The sequence below is a fragment of the Panthera pardus genome, unplaced genomic scaffold (assembly GCF_024362965.1).
Source record: "Panthera pardus isolate Hobbes unplaced genomic scaffold, ASM2436296v1 HiC_scaffold_25, whole genome shotgun sequence".
Classification (NCBI taxonomy): Eukaryota; Metazoa; Chordata; class Mammalia; order Carnivora; family Felidae; genus Panthera; species Panthera pardus.
In genome coordinates this window covers 50,055,231-50,076,081 of record NW_026526821.1, presented here as the reverse complement: position 1 = coordinate 50,076,081, position 20,851 = coordinate 50,055,231, and the positions used below count along the sequence as shown (strand labels likewise).

The window sequence follows — 20,851 nt, the reverse complement described above, 5'->3', positions numbered from 1 at the left end:
ATAGGGACACCAATGGTGGCAGCATTTGTAGGGAAATGACAAGGAAAGTTGGTATGTGACACCTGCTCCCCCAGGTCTCTGCAAGCTGGAATATATTCGTTATTTAAAAAATAAAACTATATTTTAGGCAGAGTTTTTTTAAATAAGTTGAAGAAAAGCTGTATGAATTTTGATCAAAACAAAGAGGTGCAGGGTTTCTAAACCAAAGGGATCATCTGAAAGTAGTATTGTTTGAAATGACCATCTAATTTTGAGGATTCCAGTATTCATGTAAAAATTTAACACATTTTGAAAAGGACTAAAAAATCATATTGGCATTATTAAATCTCCTTTAGAATTTGGAAGCTTTTCATGCACTGGAACTCTGGCTTTAGACCAACCCCAGAACAAAGCAGAGCCACCTAAATACATATAAATACCCGACTGTGATAAATACACTTCATGTGCTTGCATGAGGAAATGCTCTTGATCATTTGCATTTCATTCATTCACTCATCCATTCATTCATTCATAATGTTCATTTGTTTATTTTTGAGAGAGAGAGAGAGAGAGAGAGAGAGAGAGAGAGAGAGAGAGAGAGAGAGAGAGAACGTGAGCAGAGAATGGGGAAAGAGATTGGGAGACAGTATCCAAAGCAGGCTCTACACTGACAGCAGAGAGCTCAATGTGGGGCTCAAATTCACGAACATGAGACCATGAGGTCATGAGATCATGACGTGAGCTGAAGTCAGACACTTATTTTTTTAAAGTTTTATTTTTATTTAAGTAATCTCTTCACCCAACATGGGGCTCAAACTCACGACACCTGAAATCAAGAGTTGCATACTCTTCCAACTGAGCTAGTCAGGTGCTCCTGAAGGAATGCTCTTTAAAAGGAGAAGTTGCATAGTTTTAAAAGACATATTAATTTGTATAAAATAACTTGCTCTGCTATAGACAACGATTAAAAACCACAGTGTTTTCTTTTGGTACTTAAATGACATTTTTGGAGTGAAAATTATCACTAGAGTAATACATGACTCCAACAACAACAAAAAAGGATTTTATCGTATTAAAGAATACTGTATTAATTTGCCAAAGTTTTGTAACTTAGGAAAGGTATTACTACCTTCCTTGGATTTGTACTTTATGTTTTATGACTTAGTATACTATACTGTGGGCAACATCAGAGATGTTCATTAATGAAAATAATCATTACTATTGGGGGAAAAACTAAGAAATTCAAATACTTTCATTACTTTTGCATTACATTTCATTTTCATTACTTTCATTAAAAAATTGTTAAAAAACACACTTTAATAACTACAGGAATGTTAGGATTATAGATAGAGCTTATTACAAAGAGGAAGAAGAATCCTGTACAAAAGGATACTCCTCAGCCAGATATTCCTGTTTATCTTCATGAATGTCTGTAACTTTTAAAACCAAACAGGGGAAGGTGGAGAAGGACATGTAGAACTTTCCGTGTCTTGGCTCTGCCTCACACCATGGGGAAAAGCCTGGCAGCATCTCAGCCCAACGTCAGGACAGCACATGCTCCAGAATGCCCTGTCTGACCAGCTGCTCACACTTCCACCTAGGTAAGAAGTGCTGAGAGGAATCGGGGTGTGGGGGCGTGGGGGGGGGGGGGGGAAGAGGAGAGAAAAGAAACGATTGGAAAAGAATTTAAAATTACATTTTGCATCATTAAAAAGCAGCAATTTGATTACATATTTTTCAAACAGCTAAGCAGTTAAAAGCTAAACAAGTATATTTGCTACTTTAATCAACTGAAAATTGATGCCACTTAGAACCACACTGAATTCTGATTTTTATAAACAAATTCATAGTTTGCTTAAGTTCAATTTAAACTGAAGAATTCTGCATTCCAGTATGAATTTTGCTTAGTGTCTACATTTTGGGATTTATGCACAGAAAATCCAGGGGTGAGATTCTGTGGCAGTGGATTACAAATGTGACAGCAGTTCGTTAATAAGACCAGGGAAAGGAGCATCTTCCCCATTAAGCTTTCTCTAGTATTGAGTCGGAACATTTATTCTTCTAGTAACAACAGTGGCAACTTTCCTCCTATATTGTACAAGGATTAAAAGTATCTGCAACCTACAACATGGGTGCTGTTCACACACTGCTTGTGACACTGGTATCCAGCTAATGCTTGCCCTCTGTGTCCTCCTAAGAAACCACTCTCCTTCTGAGACAGAAAGGAGCCTTCCTGTCTGACTCCCTCAAAGCACAGAGACTTAAAACGAAATGTTTACTGAAGTCTGGGCTGAGGAGGTGCAAGAAGCAGGGCAGGAAAACTTTCCAAGCTCACAGGTGACCAAAGAAACCTCAAAGAAAAGACAGACATACTTGGGTAAAAACTACAAATGCTACGTCAGAAAAGTATGAGCAAATACTCTTAGAAAGTAACTGCAAGGGCACCTGGGTGTCTGACTCTGGATTTCAGCTCAGGTCATGATCTCACAGTTTACGGGATCAAGCCCCACTCTGAACTGACAGCATGAGCCTGCTTGGGATCCTCTCTCTCTGCCCCTCCACTGCTCACAAGCACGTTATGTGTGCCCTCTCTCTCAAAATAAAGAAATAAAAAAGTAACTGCAGCAGGAGAAACTGTCAAAATTATTCCAGGATGCGCAATGTAGCTCAGTGGCCCTGTGCACCTCACCAGTTCACAGGCCCATTCATTATGAGGCCTGTGACTAAACAAATCCCTCCTGACCAGCCAGGAAGACTCATGGGCTGAAGACACACTGCTGTCTAAACTGTTAAGTGAGGTTTTAGGGGGCGCCTGGGTGGCGCAGTCGGTTAAGCGTCCGACTTCAGCCAGGTCACGATCTCGCGGTCCGTGAGTTCGAGCCCCGCGTCAGGCTCTGGGCTGATGGCTCGGAGCCTGGAGCCTGTTTCCGATTCTGTGTCTCCCTCTCTCTCTGCTCCTCCCCCGTTCATGCTCTGTCTCTCTCTGTCCCAAAAAAAAAAAAAAAAAAAAAAAAACGTTGAATAAACTGTTAAGTGAGGTTTTAAAATGCCTTGAGAACATAAAATGTAAAAAAAAAGGGGGGGAAATTGAGTTGTTCAAGTTATTCTAATACCTACTTTAAAGAGGGAGGAGGTTCTGATTTCTGAACAAACAGAAAATGCTTGCCATATGCACAAGTATAAAGAAATGTATGCTGGGGCGCCTGAGTGGCTCAGTCAGTTGAGTGTCTGACTTGATTCCGACTCAGGTCATGATCCCAGGGTGGTGAGACCTAGCCCAGAGTTGGGCTCTGTGCTGAGTGTGGAGCCTGTTTAATATTCTCTCTCATTCTCCCTCTCCCCCTTTCCCGAGTACACTCTCTCTCCAAAAAAAAAAAAAAAAAAAAAAAAAAAAGGTATGGCAAAAAAATGTTTCCCCTATTAATAAATGATCTACACCAGGTTCTACAGAAAACTGTAGAAAACTGGTTTTAGATGTGGTCAGACATTTTAAAAATCCCTTTAATATCAATTATACTAGATAAATACATAGTAGGTAAAAAAAACATATAAAACTGTTTTCCATTTTTATACCTGAGGGTAGGGCAATACTGAGAGACAAGTCAAAAGCATCTCAAGGGAAAGGCTTCTGCATGGTCCACACAGAGAGTGACAATTGTTTAGTGGGGAGCAGGAAGAGGGACTCAGCTGGTTTCCAACTGCCCCAGGCCCACCTGGGCACTCCAGTGAAAAATCACCGTCTCAGCACACTAGGTGGGGAGATCAGCCACAGAGCTTGAGAAAGAAATTCAAACAGGACGGTGCTGGAGATGCAGTTTTCTCCTGTCTTGCTTTATGAGGATAGCTTTGCTCTTGTGAATCAGAGCTTCCTGCTGGGTCCTACAGAAGGACAGATTTTTATGAGAGCATTTCTTTAGCATCTGCTTTCTATTCATTATTATCCTACTTCGAAGAGGATACTTGGGAAGGAAATTTTTGCCTTACCAACCAAAGATTTTAGGGTCCCCTGAAAATGTGTCTTTAAAATGTTAAAACTTTGGGGCGCTTGGGTGGCTCAGTCGGTTGAACGTCCAACTTCGGCTCAGGTCATGATCTCACAAATCATGAGTTCGAGCCACGCATCGGGCTCTGTGCTGATAGCTCAGAGCCTGGAGCCTGCTCCAGATTCTGTGTCTCCCTCTCTCTGCCCCTCCCCTGCTCATGCTCTGTCTCTCTCTCTCTCCCTCTCAAAAATAATTAAACATTAAAAAAATTTTTTTATTTTTTAGGAAATAAAAGATCCAAGAGTACTAGTAAAATAATTCACCCTAAGGGAACCACATAACCTCAGCATTACTTTGCTCCAGGGCATAAACAAGACATCAATGACTTAAGGGCTTTAGATACTAATTGGCTGAAAACAAAATGGGAAGGAAAGAAAGAGTGGTTTTTATTAGGTCATTTTTTGTCCTACACTAATGTGACTACAAACAATTAAGACAGGATAAAAATAAATCTAGCTAATGTGAATGCATATGAAGTGAAAACTCATCTAATGTGAACTTGATGATTTCTAAGAAAACAATATATTGAGATTCACAATTTCAGTCTTTCTCTATTAAACTATTAGGTTTATATGTTAAATACTTAGAAATTTTTGATCCGTATACTCTTTGCTTGTTAAAGAACTAGGATTTAAAGGGTGATGTACAAGATGAAAGTGAGTGCTTACCACCTTTTTAATAAATTCAAAGAAAGTAGCTAAATCCAACAATTTAACAGGCCCTTAACTAGAACAAACCCGCTTACCCAGAATAAGGCCCATTGTGATAATTTCCCAGGAACATGCTTAGTGTTAAATACATGCAATAATCTAATAAATTAACTTTTTCTTAGTAATATGCAACATTTGCTTCAAGTCTTTATATTCAGAAAATGGCCAAAACAGGGTATCTTATACTAAGCATAATGCTTATGATACAAATGATCATCACAAGGTAACATTTATTTTGCTACTGATTCTAACATTTCCATCATTGAACACTCTTATAAGATTTAAAGTATCTCAAGATGAGAAGTACCTGGCTATTTTTTTTTAATAGGACTGAAGTACCATCATCAACTTCAAATTCTCCATAGTCTTTTAGACACCGCACCTGAAAAGAAAAACTGATGTTTTATCGAAATTATTTTTAATATGTAGTAACCATAAAGTCACTTTCTGTTTGTTTCTTCTCTGTGTACATGGGCCTAGCATTCCTTACTGTGGTCCTCTAGAGATGCCAAATGTCCTGTTTGGATGGGGAGGAAGAAGAATGGCAGATATCCAAATGTATGTGTATGTCTGTGCTGCAACCAAGAAAACCCAGGGAGCTGCAGAGGGAATACAACATCATGTATTGTGTTGCCTCTGCAAATCCTGAAAAATCAAAGTACGTATCTACAAAGAAAAGAAAATGTTTTAGATTGACTCCAACTTGCCTCTTATAGGTTCTTCCAAAAATATAACAATATCTGAGAATAGGACATAGGTAAGTCTCCAAAATGTTTTAAAGAGATTCTTCCAATCTCCTTCAATATGCAGATTCTTTCCCAGGAATAGGTAGAAGTACACCATGAAAGAACAGATGCAGAATCACATCCTAAGTATCAGGAGAGACTCTTGGTCAGAAGGTGGGAGAGTAAAGCAGCCTTTTGAAAACCATGTGTGCAACTGCCAAGATCACCAACTGACTCCAATTCTCAGTGTTGCAACAGGACACCAGGACCACAGTTTTCCTCTCCCATGAGCACTCAGGACTGGAGTTTGTGCTACTGAGTTCTCACATTGCTATGAATGAAGCCAACCCCAACAGCAAGTTCCAGTCTTCTACTTTTCCAGGATAATTTCATGCCCTGATTCCTCTGGAATCTTACTTACCATGACTCCCAAAGGTATTTTACTTAGTTCAAGAAATACTATTTAAGAAAAATCCCTACCACCACTACCACCTTTTTGCTTCTTTAGACTTTTATTATGGAAAATCTCGAACATATTCAAAAGTAAAAATACTAATACAATGAAACTCCATCAACTGGCATCAACAATTATCAAGATGTGGCCAAACTTATTCCCTCACCTACTTCTGGATTATTTTGAAGCAAATCCTGGATACCATTTCATCTATAAATATTTTAGTATCTATTTCTACAAAATAAGATTCTTTTTATTTGTGTATTTATAATTTGTTAGAGGTTTATTAATTTTATCTTGTTCACAAAGAATTAGCTTTTGGTTTCACTGAAAAATTTTTCACTTTTTATTTTAATTCCAGTTAGTTAACATACAATGTTGTATTAGTTTCAGGTATAAGATTCTTTTTAAAAAGCATAATCTCGATACTGTTATCACATCTTATTAATAATTAAAAAAAAATGTTTATTTTGAGAGAATGAAAAGCTCAGACACACATGTGCATGCATGCAAGTGGGGGAGGGGCAGAGAGAGAGGGAGAGAGAGAATTCTAAGCAGGATCCACCCCACAAAGAGTGAGATCATGACCTCAGCCGAGATCAAAGAGTCAGATGGTTAACCAACTGATCCACCTAGGTGCCCATTAATAATTTTCATATCATGAACTATCCAGTTAGTACCCAAATTTCCCCATTTGTCTCATGAATTTTTTTAAAGCTGCCATGTTCAAATCAGAATCCAACAAAAGCTACACATTACATGTTTCTAACAAGTCTCCACATCTTTTAATCTATACAGTTATTCCCCTTTTCCTTCCTCCCCTTGGCAATTTATTTGTTAAAGTAACTGGGTAGTTTGTTTAGTAGTTTCCCAAAAGCTAGATTTTGTTGTGGATCTTTGTGGGGTCACTTAACATGTTCCTCTATCCCTGAATTTCCTCTAAACTGGAAGTTAGGTCTAGAGGCTGGATCAGATCAGGTTTGATTTTCTGGCAAATGATGTTATTAAGCTCTTCTTCTAAGACCTCATGAAGCACAAAACATCTGGTTGTTCCTTTCTGGATGTTAAGATTGATCAAGCAGGTGTAGGTATTACCTGTACTCATCCATATTCATCATTATCATCTCTACTAACTTTCACCTACCAGTTTTAGAAGCTATTTGCCTCCACACGTTAAGGCTACAAAATGGCATCAATGTAGTTCTTTTATTTCTGCTGTATTAGCCAGAATTCTTCCATGAAGAAGAAATTCCCCAGGGCACCTGGCTGACTCAGTCAGTAGAGCATGCAACTCTTGATCTTGGGGTTGTAAGTTTGAGCTCCATGTTAGGTGCAGAGATTTTTTTTTTTTTTAATTTTTTCAATTTATAAATGTTTATTTTTGAGAGAGACACAGCATGAGCAGGGGAGGGGCAGAGAGAGAGGGAAACACAGAATCCGAAGCAGGCTCCAGGCTCTGAGCTGTAAGCACAGAGACCAACGCGGGGCTTGAACTCACAAACCATGAGATCATGATCTGAGCTGAAGTTGGACACTTAACCAACTGAGCCACCCAGGCACTCCGGGTGTAGAGATTACTTAAAAAATAAACAGAAAGAGGGGCGCCTGGGTGGCTCAGTCGGTTAAGCCTCCGACTTCAGCTCAGGTCACGATCTCGTGGTCCGTGAGTTCGAGCCCCGCGTCGGGCTCTGGGCTGATGGCTCAGAGCCTGGAGCCTGCTTCCGATTCTGTGTCTCCCTCTCTCTCTGCCCCTCCCCCGTTCATGCTCTGTCTCTCTCTGTCTCAAAAATAAATAAAACGTTAAAAAAAATTAAAAAAAAAATAAACAGAAAGAAAGGAAAGAAATGAAGGAAAGGAAGGAAAGGAAGGAAAGGAAAGGAAAGGAAAGGAAAGGAAAGAAAGAAAAAGGAAGGAAGGAAGGAAGGAAGGAAGGAAGGAAGAAAGAAAAAGAAAAGAAAAAGAAAGAAAAAAAAAGAAAGAAAAGGAAGAAAAGAATTTCCCTTGTAAACAATTTGGCTATTTGGCTACCTTGAGACAGAACTCAGGGTACAGTAAAGGCTGATAGAGATGGTTGATCCCATTCTTTTATTTAGCACTTTTCTTTTTTTCTTTTTTAATATTTACTTATTTTTGAAAGAAAGAAACACAGAACAAGGGGCAGAGAGAGAGGGAGACATAGAATCTGAAGCAGGCTCCAGACTCTGAGTTGTCACCATAAAGCCCGATGTGGGGCTCAAACCCATAAACAGAGAGATCATGACTTTAGCCAAAGTCAGATGATTAACCAACTGAGCCACCCAGATGCCCCTATTTACCACTTTTCAAAATGACTTGCATCCCTCATATTCTCTAACGGGAACCAAAAAGATTTTATTTTTTTTAACTGTTGTTATTTGATACCATTATGCATTCATGCTTCTCACATAACTGATGTGATGCAATTCACTGAAGTTAATCATTTTGAGGCTCAGATTATTCCTTCTTTGTCCAATGAGAGATCCTTCAAATCAGCTCCCATGGTTTTAGCACTCCGCTTGCAGTCCTTGATACACTCTGCTTTCTACAAAGACAAGGAATTCCATATGCAGCTTGTGCTTTTACTTAAGACCCTGGAATCAGCCTTTCCCACCTTCCTCCCCCTTGGCCCCACCACCATTAAATCTGGTTTCCTTTAGTGGAAAATGGCATTTGGACTCCAGAACTTGGATGTTCTTGGCACTGGGTTGGTTGTTGTCCGTAGATCTTTCCGGTGGACTAAGAAACATTTTTTTAAAAAGAGAGATAATTCCCTATGAGTCCATGCTGATATTTTGAACTGCAGTTTGGGAATACAAAATTTTCACTTAATTTTTTCATTTTAATATTTGAATCTATTTTTTCTTATTTTGAAAATCTTCTCTTTGACCTCAGCTGCAGCAATTTCTTGCTTGACACGTCACTGAAGTCAAGGGTAATAAAGCAAAAATGAACTACTGGGATCACATCAAGATAAAAAGCTTCTGAACTGCAAAGGAAACAATCAACAAAACTAAAAGACAATCAACAGAATGGGAGAAGGTATTTGCAAATGACATATTGGATAAAGGGTTATTATCCAAAATCTATAAACAACTTAACCAAACTCAACACGTGAAAAACAAATGATCCAGTGAAGAAATGGGCAGAAGACATGAATAGACACTTTTCCAAAGAAGATATCCAGATGGCTAACAGACACATGAAAAGATGCTCAACATCACCCATTATCAGGGAAATACAAATCAAAACCACAGAGATACCACCTCACACCGGTCAGAGTGGCTAAAATTAACAACTCAGGAAACAACAGATGCTGGTGAGGATGTGGAGAAACGGGAACCCTCTTGCACTGTTGGTGGGAATGCAAACTGGTGCAGCCACTCTGGAAAACAGTCTGGAGGTTCCTCAAAAAATTTAAAATAGAACTACACTATGACCCAGCAATAGCACTACTAGGAATTTATCCAAAGGATACAGCAGTGCTGATCCATAGGGGCACATGTACCCCAATGTTTACAGCAGTGCTTTCAACAATAGTCAAATTATGGAAAGAGCCCAAATATTCATCAATTGATGAATGGATAAAGAAGATGTGAATAAAGAAGATAAAGAATGGATAAAGAAGATTTATATATATAATGGACTACTACTTGACAATGAGAAAGAATGAAATCCTGCCATCTGCAACAATGTGAATGGAACTAGAGGGTACTATGCTAAGTGAAATAAGTCAGTCAGAGAAAGACGGATATCATATGTTTTCACTCATATGTGGAACTTGAGAAACTTACCAGAAGACTATGGGAGTAAGGAAGGGGGAAAAATAGTTTCAGAGAGGGAGGCAAACCATAAGAGATTCTTAAATACAGAGAACAAACTGAGAGTTGAGGGAGAGGGTGGGGGAGAGGGGAAAATGGGTGATGGGCATTGAGGAGGCCATGAGTTGGGATGAGCACTGGGTGTTGTATGTAAGTGATGAATAATGGGAATCTACCCCCAAAACCAAGAGCATACTATGTACACTGTATGTTAGTTAACTTGACAAAAAATTATATTAAACATAAAATAAAATAAAATAAAATAAAATAAAATAAAATAAAATAAAACAAAATAACAAAATAACATAAAATAAGAAAAGAAAAGAAAAAAGGAAAAAGAAAATCTTGGCTACTGGTGACATTACTTTTTTGCTTGATTTGCCAATATATAAAATGTTTCAAAAGAACAGTAATGACATTACTAATAATATGATTACTATACTAAAAACAGTTTAAAATTTCTTTGCAATTCTTTTCATCTTTTTAAAAAAATTTTTTAAATTTTTATTTTTGAGAGAGAGAGAGAGAGAGAGAGAGAGAGAGAGAGAGAGAGAGAGAGAGAACGAGCAGGGGAGGGGCAGAGAGAGAAGGAGACACAGGATTCAAAGCAGATTCCAGGCTCCGAGCTGTCAGCACAGAGCCTGATGTGGGGCTCGAACCCACGAACCACGAGATCATGACCTGAGCTGAAGTTGGACACTTAACCGACTGAGCCACCCAGGCACCCCCGTTTTTTAAATAATGTTAAAAAAAATTTTTTTTAAATGTTCTTTTCATCTTTTTTTAAGTTTATTTATTTTTGAGAGAGAAAATGCACATGCACTCACATGTGCCATGCAGCAAAGGGGCAGAGAGAGAGGGAGACAGAGAATCAGAAGCAGGCTCTGTGCTATCAGTACAGAACCCAATGCAGAGCTCAAACTTGTGTACTGTGAGATCATGACCTGAGCCAAAGTCCAAAGCTTAACTGACTGAGCCACCCAGGCACCCCTGTAATTCTTTTCATCCTCAGAACACATCCATTGGGGGTGTGGGTGCCTGGGTGACTGAGTCAATTGGTTAAGCGTTCAACTCTTGATTCTGGCTCAGGTCATGATCTCACGGTTCATGAGATAGAGCCCTGCATCGGGTTCTGTGCTGGCAACATGGAGCCTGCTTAAGACTCTCTCTCAAAGTAAATAAATAAGCTTAAAAAAAAAAAAAAACAAAAAACTAAAATAATTCCTGTTTGACTAATCTACCAACTTGAAACACAGGTTCATTTTTGTTCTGCTTTCAAAATCTGTAGGTTGGTTTTCTACTTTAATTTTTCAATATGTAAAATATATACATGTTTCCAAAGTTAACACTGTGTAAATAGGTATGTTCAGAAAATTTTCAAAAAAAGAAAAGAAAAGAAAACAATTTTCACTAATCTATCCTATTCCCGCCATCCCCCTACAGGTAACATTTTTGGTTTGGATGTATGTTTCTTTCTGTTTCAAGTTAAGTTAATAAATATTCATACATACCCCTCATTTTAGATAAAAGTCAGCACAATTTATTCATTAAAGAAAAACCCATTTTAAAAGGTATTCTTACTTCTATATATAGGCTTTTCGGAGGTTTCATATCTTGTGTGATGTCCAAACCTCCATCTCCTCCCAGTGACCTCATATAAGTAGCAAGGGACTTTTTATAATGATTGAACCACTCCATCTGCAAACACAGAGATGATCATTTGACAAAATTAGAAGAAAGAAACTTGCAAAAACTGTATACTCATCCTTTTATAAATAGCACCTTTCCCCACATGGATCATTACTGACCATTCATTCATTTAAACTACAAGTATTGCTTGCTGTGAACCAGGCCCTGTTCTGGGTATTTAGGATGGATCATTTACCAAGTGAACAAAAATCTCCATTCTCACAGAATTTATATGCCAGCATACTTAAACACAGACCAGAAGCAGAACCATGAAAAATATACCATTTCAGAATTATGATCTCTCCAAATTGTATTGATGGTTTTTCTGAAAACCATAAAACCCTGCTGAGAAAAACACCCAAGTATTTATCACTGATGAGTGGATAAGGTATGTATATCTGTACAATGGAATATTATTTAGCCACACATCAGAATAGAGTTCTGATAATGTCAGTAACATAGATAATCTTAAAAACATGCTAACTGAAAGGCACAAAAGGCCACGTATTACATAATTCCACCTATATGAAAAACCCATAGTAGTCAAATCTATAAAGAGAGAAAGTAGATTAGTAATCTCCAGGGGCTGGGAAGAGAGGAGAAAACATGAAATAACTGATAATGGATACACAGTTTCTTTTGGGGGTGATGAAAATGTCTTGGAATAAGATGTTGTTAGTAGATGCACAACTCTGAATATACTAAAAAACACTGAATTGGATACTTTAAAAGAGTACATTTTATGCATGTAAATTTTGCCTCAGTAAATCTGTTAATTTTTTTCATTGTTGAAACATATTACAGACCTAAATATATGGAGGGATTACCACATTCACAATTCAGTATTATAATATCAACTCATCTATGTATTCAATTCAATCTCAATCAAAATCTCATTTAAAAAAAAATAGAACCTGACAAATTGAGTCTAAAATTTACATGGAAATTCAAAGGGCCCAAAACAGTTGAGACAATTGAAAAAGAAGAACAAGATGGGTATGCTTGCTCAACTTATAAAGGTACAATACAGAACTGGCATAAGGACAAATAAATTAAAAGAACACAAGGGAAAGTCTCCTATCCTAAATCCCCAGATATACTAATACTCAATTTATGAAAAAAAGTGGTACCATGCACAGAGCAATGGGGAAAGGAGGTCCTCCTTTCCAATTAAATGGTGCTGGATCATCTCAATATCCATATCCAAAATGCAAGCTGACTTTTAACATTATATACAAAAACCAATGCCACTACTGTAGATGTCCTTGTGAAAGGTAAAACAACATAGCTCTTAAGAAACTACACAGAAAAACACCTTCATAACCCTCATTAGAAAGTGTGTGTGTATGTATGTGTGTACACATGCATGCAACCTCAGGTTCAATAATGCACCTGAATGACTCACAAAGCTCTAGAAAGCACTACACTTACAATCACAATTTTACCATAGCGAGAGGGATAATAATCAGAACCAGCCAAAGGAAGACACACAGAGTGAGGTCTGGGAGGGTACTAGAGGGGCCAAGGGCAGGTCACCCCAAAATGGGCCACTTTGGCATGAAGACTATTTTGAGTTAAAAAGTAGATTCAGGGGTGCCTGGATGGCTCAGTAGATTAAGCGTCCAGACTTCAGCTCAGGTCATGATCTCACAGTTCGTGAGTTCAAGCCCGGTGTCGAGCTCTGTACTGACAGCTCAGAGCCTGGAGCCTGTTTCAGATTTGGTTTCCCTTTCTCTTTGTCCCTCCCCTATTCATGCTACGTCTCTCTCTCAAAAATAAACATTAAAATTTTTTTTCAAAAAAATAAATAAATAAACCAGCATATTCAGGAAAAGCTCTTTACCTCCCCTACAACTGCCTTAAAAAAATTTAGATAGAGGACCTGCTCTAGGAAGAGAGCTACCACCATAGACAACTATATTATGCTATGGACAAGGTATGGTAGACAAGGAAGAACCTAGCAAGGACAGTTTGATGCAAGTCCTCTCTGTTTCATTGTTTCTGTGGGCCCAACAAAGATCTGTTTACCAAATATCTGCTCTTTTTCATTCTTCCTAAGGATTACTTACATTCTTTCCCTTTGAAGTCCTAAACCCCTAACTCTTAGGGTGCCTGGTTGGCTCAGCCAGTAGAGCATGTGTCTGTTGATCTGAGTCTTGAGTTCAAGACCCATGCTGAGTATAGACCTTACTTTAAGAAAAAACAAAAACAAAACATGTATACCTCATTTTGCCTCACTATCTTTGGAATTTCCATGTCTGTGTGGATTCCCAGTATGTATGAAGTTAAATTTGATTTTTCTCCTGTGTTAAATTCGACTCTTAGTCTGGCTAGGACCTTGAAAAGAACAGGACATTCTTATTCCCTGACAGTAAGCAAACATGAAGCTCTAGGGTCCTCTCCCTATAGAATCATGACACATCATACTCTTGGCACAATGATGTGTAACAGTACACACAAAGCACTATCGACCAGGGAGGCTCACACAAGCTTTGGTGTCCAGAATTTTTACTGGGGTTTCATCACACACGCACCATTGCTTGAATCACTATCCATGTGACTGAGCGCCATCTCTAACTCCCCTCTCCTCTCTGGAAGTTGGACTGACATTAAGAGATTCAAAGTCTCAAACCAAAGAAGATAGCAGGAACCCCTGAATTTATAGCCATTTAGTCACAAGGGAGAGTGGCCCTGGGAACACCCAAAACCTGTGGCAGGTGTCTGCAGAGGGCAGTCTTAGCCCATCAAGTTCAGTCTAACTCTACATAGTGTCAGAAGCTACTGCAAACCTGCTACAGGTAAGTACTACCATCCTCATTTTGTAAATGAGGGAATTCAGGCATAGAGAGAACTCAAGTAACTTGCCCAAGATTAGATAGTGACAAGGACAATGTCTGAACCTAGGTTTACTTGACTCTAGTCCTGTGTCCTTAAATACTGGGCTAGCTCTGTGCCTTAGTGACTGGACAAATGAAGAGTATTCATGTTGACTAGGAAAGGGCATGCGCACATGCACACATACACACTCATCTAAATAATAATGCCAGTTTTTAATCCTACTGATGCATCACTAATAAGTAACATAATGGGACCCTTTACTTTGTCAATAACAGAAGTTTCCACATAGCACTTAGAATTACTCCTAAATTCTTATCACAGTATATACCAAATAAATACAAGCCAAAAATTGCTGAAAAACAGATGTTAAACACAAAGAGAAATACTGTAAATACTTTCACAGGACAATGCCAGAACCAGCATTTTCCAGATCAGAAACGAGAACAACAGTGCTAACTTACTTCTTCAGCAGACATGTGAAACCGTAAAGCATTTGGCAAGACGCTGCCATACTCCCACCTGAGTGCTCTGATCCGAAGCAGTCGATCATACCTAGGACAAGAAGGTATGAGACCACATAACTATAAGAAGACACCTTTGGGACAACAGGGATACACAAATATGGACAGGACAGGTGTGGTGAAGGCTTCTTCATTTCTCAATGTTTGCGAACGGTACAGTGGTCATGTGAAAAAAGATCCAAAAAGGACCTTATTTCTTAGAGATGCATACTAAAATATTCAGTGGTAAAAGGCCATGATGTTCTACATTAATTTAGCACAGAAAAATAAAACAAGATGAAGCAAATATGGCAAAATGTTAAAAATTGTTAAACTTAGATGATGGCTCCCTGGAGGGGGGGGGAGGTTTATAATATTCTTCATAATATTCTAGTTTTATGAAAACTGCATTTTTCATGATTAAAAAAATCATAATGGAAAAAAGATAAGTATTTAGAATGCTTGCCCAGGAAAAACAAATGTAAGAATTTCTGTTATCCTTTCAAAATGGTTAATTAGGAAACCACATGCAAAATCCTCCATTGTTTCCTGCCACTCCAAGCAAAAACTGAGAAGCTTACAGGTATGCTACAGCACAGCGTCGATTTCTTAACAAGGAACAGTGTCGAAATTTGATGGTTGGTATCAAATCACTTTGTCCACCTGATTTCACTTCATTCCTGGGAAGAACATTTAAAGAAAAGAACATTAAAAAAGAAAAAGAAGAAGAAAAGAATGAATATGTATTTTTAGCTAAGTAAAATTTTCAAAGCCAACTGACAAAGGACTTCCATGTTTGTTTTTGCCCATTTATATAATCAACAGTTAATGTAACCAAATAGTACCTGCCTCCACATCAGAGCTTTTATTATGTTAAAAGATAAAAAAGCCAAAAGCTAACTAATTTACTTAAAATCACGCTATTAGCATTTCATTTAACCATTTGGTATTTTGCATTTTTGCATACTGATTAATCTCAATTGTTTTCAAAAGACATAGTGTTAACTCACCTTTTGGAATTCCTTTATCATGCTAGTATAAGAGACAAGCCTAACATCATGGTTTAAGATTATGGTCTTTTATCATGTTTTTATTTTAAAAGGAACTACTCTTCCAAATCCTTGGAATAAAGTGAGCTAAAACGGAGTCAAAATGGTCCTTCACTCATCCCACAAATATTTATTGATCTTCAACTACATGCATGTCCTATACTTCAGTGTTCTTCACAGAGAGGGAAAAATTTTGGTTTTACCCTATAAAATGTACATCTCCTTAGATATTAGCTAAGTATCACATTTAAAAACCAGATTAATTAATGGGCACAGAGTTTCAGTATTACAGGATGAAGGGTTATGAGGATGAATGGTGCAGATAGCTGTGTAACATTATGCACGTATTTAATACTATTGAATATGCACTAAAATGATTAAGATGACAAATTTGTTATTTGTATTTTACCGTAAAAAAATAGGAAAAAAAACAAAAATAAAAACAAAACAAGAGGGAAGTATATAATAAATTAAGAGGGAAGTATGTAGCAATTCAGACCTTCCTAAAGAAGGAAAAAAATGTCTCATACACAACCTAACCTCACACCTAAAGGAGATGGAAAAAGAACAACAAATAAAACCCAAAACTAGCAGAAGAGAAATAATAAAGATTAGAGCAGAAATCAACGATATCAAAATAAAAAAGCCAGTAGAACAGATCAATGAAACCAGCAGCTGGTTCTTTGAAAGAATTAACAAAATTGATAAACCCATAGCTAGATTTATTAAAAAGAAAAAGGATTCAAGTAAATCATGAATGAAAAGAGGAGAGATGACAACCAACACTGCAGAAATACAATCATTAATAAGAGAATATTATGAACAATTATATGCCAACGAATTGGGCAATCTGGAAAAAACGGGTAAATTCCTAGAAACATATAAACTACCAAAACTGAAAACAGGAAGAAATAGAAAATTTGAACAGACCCATACCCAGTAAAGAAATTGAATCCAACAAACAAGAGTCCAGGGCCGGATGGCTTTCCAGGGGAACTCTACCAAACATTTAATGAAGAGTTAACACCTATTCTCTTGAAACTGTGCCAAAAAATAGAAATGGAAGGAAAACTTCCAAATTCATTCTATGAAGCCAGCATTACACTGATTCCAAAACCAGACAAAGACTCCATTAAAAAGGAGAACTACTGACCAATTTCCCTGATGAACATGGATGCAAAAATTCTCAACAAGATACTAGCAAACTGAATCCAACAATACATTAAAATAATTATTCACCACCATCAAGTGGGGTTTATTCCTGGGCTGCAGGACTGGTTAAAGATCCCCAAAATAATCAACGTGGTACAGTACATTAATAAAAGAAAGGATAAGAACCACATGATTCTCTCAATAGGTACAGAAAAAGCATTTCACAAAATACAGCATCGTTCCTTGATAAAAACGCTCACAAAACCCTCTTTAGGGACAAAGGGATCATGCCTCAAGTTCATAATGGCCATATACAAAAGACCCACAGCTAACATCATCCTCAACGGGGAAAAACAGAGCTTTCCTCCTAAGGTCAGGAATATGACAGGGATGTACACTCTCACCACTGTTGTTCAACAAAGTGTTGGAAGGCCTAGCCTCAGCAATCAGACAACACAAAGAAGTCAAACTTTCAGTCTTCACAGATGACATGATACTGTACGTGGAAAACCTCCACCAAAAAACTGCTAGAACTGATACATGAATTCAGCAAAGTCTTAGGATATAAAATTAACGTACGAAAATCAGTTGCATTTCTATACACCAATAATGAAGCAGCAGAAAGAGGAATCGAGGAATCAATCTCATTTTCAATTGCCCCCAAAACCTTAAAATACCTAGGAATAAACCTAACCAAAGAGGTAAAAGATCTGTACACTGAAAATTATAGACAGATTATGAAAGAAACTGAAGAAGACATAAAGAAATGGAAAAACATTCCATGCTTATGGTTTGGAAGAACAAATATTGTTAAAATGTCAATACTACCCAAAGCAATTTGCATATTCAATGCAATCCCTATCAAAACAACACCAGCATTCTTCACAGAGCTAGAACAAACAATCCTAAAATTTGTATGGAACCAGAAAAGACCTCAAATAGCCAAAGTAATGTTGAAAAAGAAAACCAAAGCTGGATGTTTCACAATTCCGGACTTCAAGCTGTATTACAAAGCTATAATCATCAATACAGCATGGCACTGGCACAAAAACAGACACTCGGATCAAGGGAATAGAATAGAGAACCCAGAGATGGACCCACAAATGTATGGCTAACTAATCTTCAACAAAGCAGGAAAGACTATCCAGTGGAAAAAAGACAGTCTCTTCAGCAAATGGTGTTGGGAAAACTGGACAGTGACATGCACACAAATGAACTGGACCACTTTCTTACATCATACACAAAAATAAACTCAAAATGATGAAAGATCTAAACGTAAGATAGGAAACCATCAAAATCCTAGAGGAAAAAACAGGCAACAATCTCTTTGACCTTGGGAGCAGGAACTTCTTACTAGACATGTCTCTGGAGACAAGGGAAACAAAAGCAAAAATGACCTATCGGGACCTCATCAAGATGAAAATCTTCTGCACAGCAAAGTAAATAATTAACAAAACTAAAAGGTAACTGACAGAATGGGAGAAGATATTTGCAAATGACATATCAGATAAACGGTTAGTACCCAAAATGTATAAAGAACATATCAAACTAGGGGCGCCTGGGTGGCTCAGTCAGTGAAGCATCTGATTCTCAGTTTCAGCTCCGGTCATGATCTTATGTTTTGTGAGTCGAGCCCTGCATCGGGCTCCAAGCTGACAGTGAGGGGCCTGCTTGGGATTCTCTCTCTCCCTCTCTCTCTGCCCCTCCCTTGCTCACTCTGTCTCTCTCAAAATGAATAAACGTAAAAAAATTTTTTTTTAATTAAAGAAAAAAATAAAGAACATATCAAATTCAACACCCAAAAAACAAATAACCCAGTGAAGAAATGGGCAGAAGACACAAATAGACACTTTTCCAAAGAAGACATCCAGATGGCAAACAGACACCTGAAAAGATGCTCAACATCATTCATCATCAGGGAAATGAAAATCAAAACCACAATGAGGTGCCACCTCACACCTGTCAGAATGGCTAAAATGAACAATCAGGAAACAACAGATGTTGGTGAGGATGCAGAGAAATAGGAACACTTTTGCACTGCTGGTGGGAATGCAAACAGGTACAGCCATTCTGGACAACAGCAGGGAGGTTCCTTAAAAAAATTAAAAACAGAACTACCCTACAACCCCACAATTGCACCCTTGTATTTAAAAGGGAACATCAACAAGGTTTATAGCAGCACTATCTACAATAGCCAAATTATGGAAAGAACCCAAATGTCTACTGACTGATGAATGTATAAAGAAGACATGGTGTATATATACACAATGGAATATTTCTCAGCAATCAAAAGGAATGAAGTCTTGCCACTTGCAACATTGTGGATGGAACTGGAGTGTATTATGCTAAGTGAAAAAAGTCAGTCAGAGAAAGATAAAAATCGTATGATTTCACTCAAATGTGGAATTTAAGAAACAAAACAGATGAAAATACAGGAAGGGAAGGAAAACTAAGATAAAAAGAGAGAGGGAGGCAAACCATAAGAGACTCTTAAATACAGAGAACAAACTGAGGGTTGCTGAAGGGGTGCTGGGTGGGGGGATGGGCTAAATGGGTGAAGGGCATTAAGGAGGGCACTTGTTGGGATGACCACTGGGTTTTATATGTAAGTGATGAACCACTAAATTCTACTCCTGAAACCATTAAAAAATAATAAAAAACAAAAACCTAATTAAAAAATAAAATAAAATATCAATCTCATCAAAACTTACACATCAGACTGGTTTTGTTCATACAAAGCTTTCATCTCTTCCAGAACTTGCCTGAGTCCATCCTCCTAGAACATATAAAATGGCATTAATACACATCCATTAATTCCTCTACTAAGTCTATAGCAATATTTCATCTACCCTATATTTATCTTTGATTTATACTAAATCTTATCAAAAAGCAGTAATCCTTCATACCTCTAGGATTGGCTCTAACAAGTGTCAGTGACGATGAGGAGAAATTGGAACCCTCAAGCACTGCAGATAGGAATGTAAAGTGGTAGAGCCCTATGGAAAACAATCTGATTGTTCCTCAAAAAGTTATTTACTTATTTTTTTGTGAGAGACAGGGTGCAAGAGCAAGGGACAGAAAGAGGGAGAGAGACAGAGAATCCTCCAAGGGTCAAAGACAGAGAGAGACGTGGGGCTCACCCAGGGAGGGGCTCATGTTCACCCAAAGCAGGGCTTGAGCTCACCTGATGCTGGGCTTGAACTCATGAACTGTGAGATCATGACCTGAGCAGAAGTCAGATGCTTAACTGAGTCACCCAGGCACCGTCCTCAAAACATTTAACATATAATTACCATATTATCCAACAAGTATTCAAGAGAACTGAAAACATATGTTCATTCAAAACCTTGTACATAAATGTTCAGAATAGCACTTTTTTTTTTTTTTTTTGGAGAGAGCATGCACATGCACAAGCAGGGAAGGGGCAGAGGGAGAGGGAGAGAGAGAATCTTAAGCAGTCTCCACGCTCAGCACGGAGCCTGACACAGAGCTTGATCTCTCGACTGTGAGATCATGACCTGAGTCAAAATTAAGAGTCAGATGCTTAACTGACTGAGCCACCCAGGTGCCCCCAGAGCAGCATTATTTATGGCAGCTACAAAATGGAAACACCCGAATATCCATTAACTGATGATATGCCAAATATGGTATATTCACTCAATGGAATGTTATTTGGCCATCAAAAGGAATGACAGTGAATCCACACCAAAAAAACCAGTGGTTGACTAAAGCTGCTACAAAAGCTATAGGTAGTAGGTGGTAGGTAGCTACAAAAGGGAAAAGGGAACCCTGAGGATGACAGAAATTTTGACTGTAGCACTGGTTACGTGGATATATATACTAGTAAAACTAAAAAATGTGCTAAATTTGTACTTT

The 20,851-nt window shown here is 38.0% G+C and overlaps 1 protein-coding gene across 4 annotated transcripts in view; it reads right to left on the bottom strand.

The window, feature by feature from the left end:
* Nucleotides 1-1,020: 1,020 nt before the first annotated feature.
* Nucleotides 1,021-20,851, bottom strand: part of GINS1 (GINS complex subunit 1) — a 28,707-nt gene continuing 8,876 nt past the window's right edge. The window contains exons 2-7 of one of the 4 annotated variants that reach the window (XM_019437183.2): nt 19,687-19,751; nt 15,356-15,454; nt 14,736-14,826; nt 11,329-11,445; nt 5,040-5,114; nt 1,021-1,590 (exon numbers count right to left, since the gene is read on the bottom strand). In XM_019437183.2, the coding sequence (XP_019292728.1) occupies nt 1,522-1,590; nt 5,040-5,114; nt 11,329-11,445; nt 14,736-14,826; nt 15,356-15,454; nt 19,687-19,751 (516 nt within the window). In that variant the 3' untranslated portion in view covers nt 1,021-1,521. Of the gene's footprint in view, nt 1,591-3,391; nt 3,859-5,039; nt 5,115-7,883; nt 8,472-11,328; nt 11,446-14,735; nt 14,827-15,355; nt 15,455-19,686; nt 19,752-20,851 lie in introns of those variants that run through there. The other 3 variants (XM_019437185.2, XM_019437182.2, XM_019437184.2) reach the window with 3 other exon arrangements.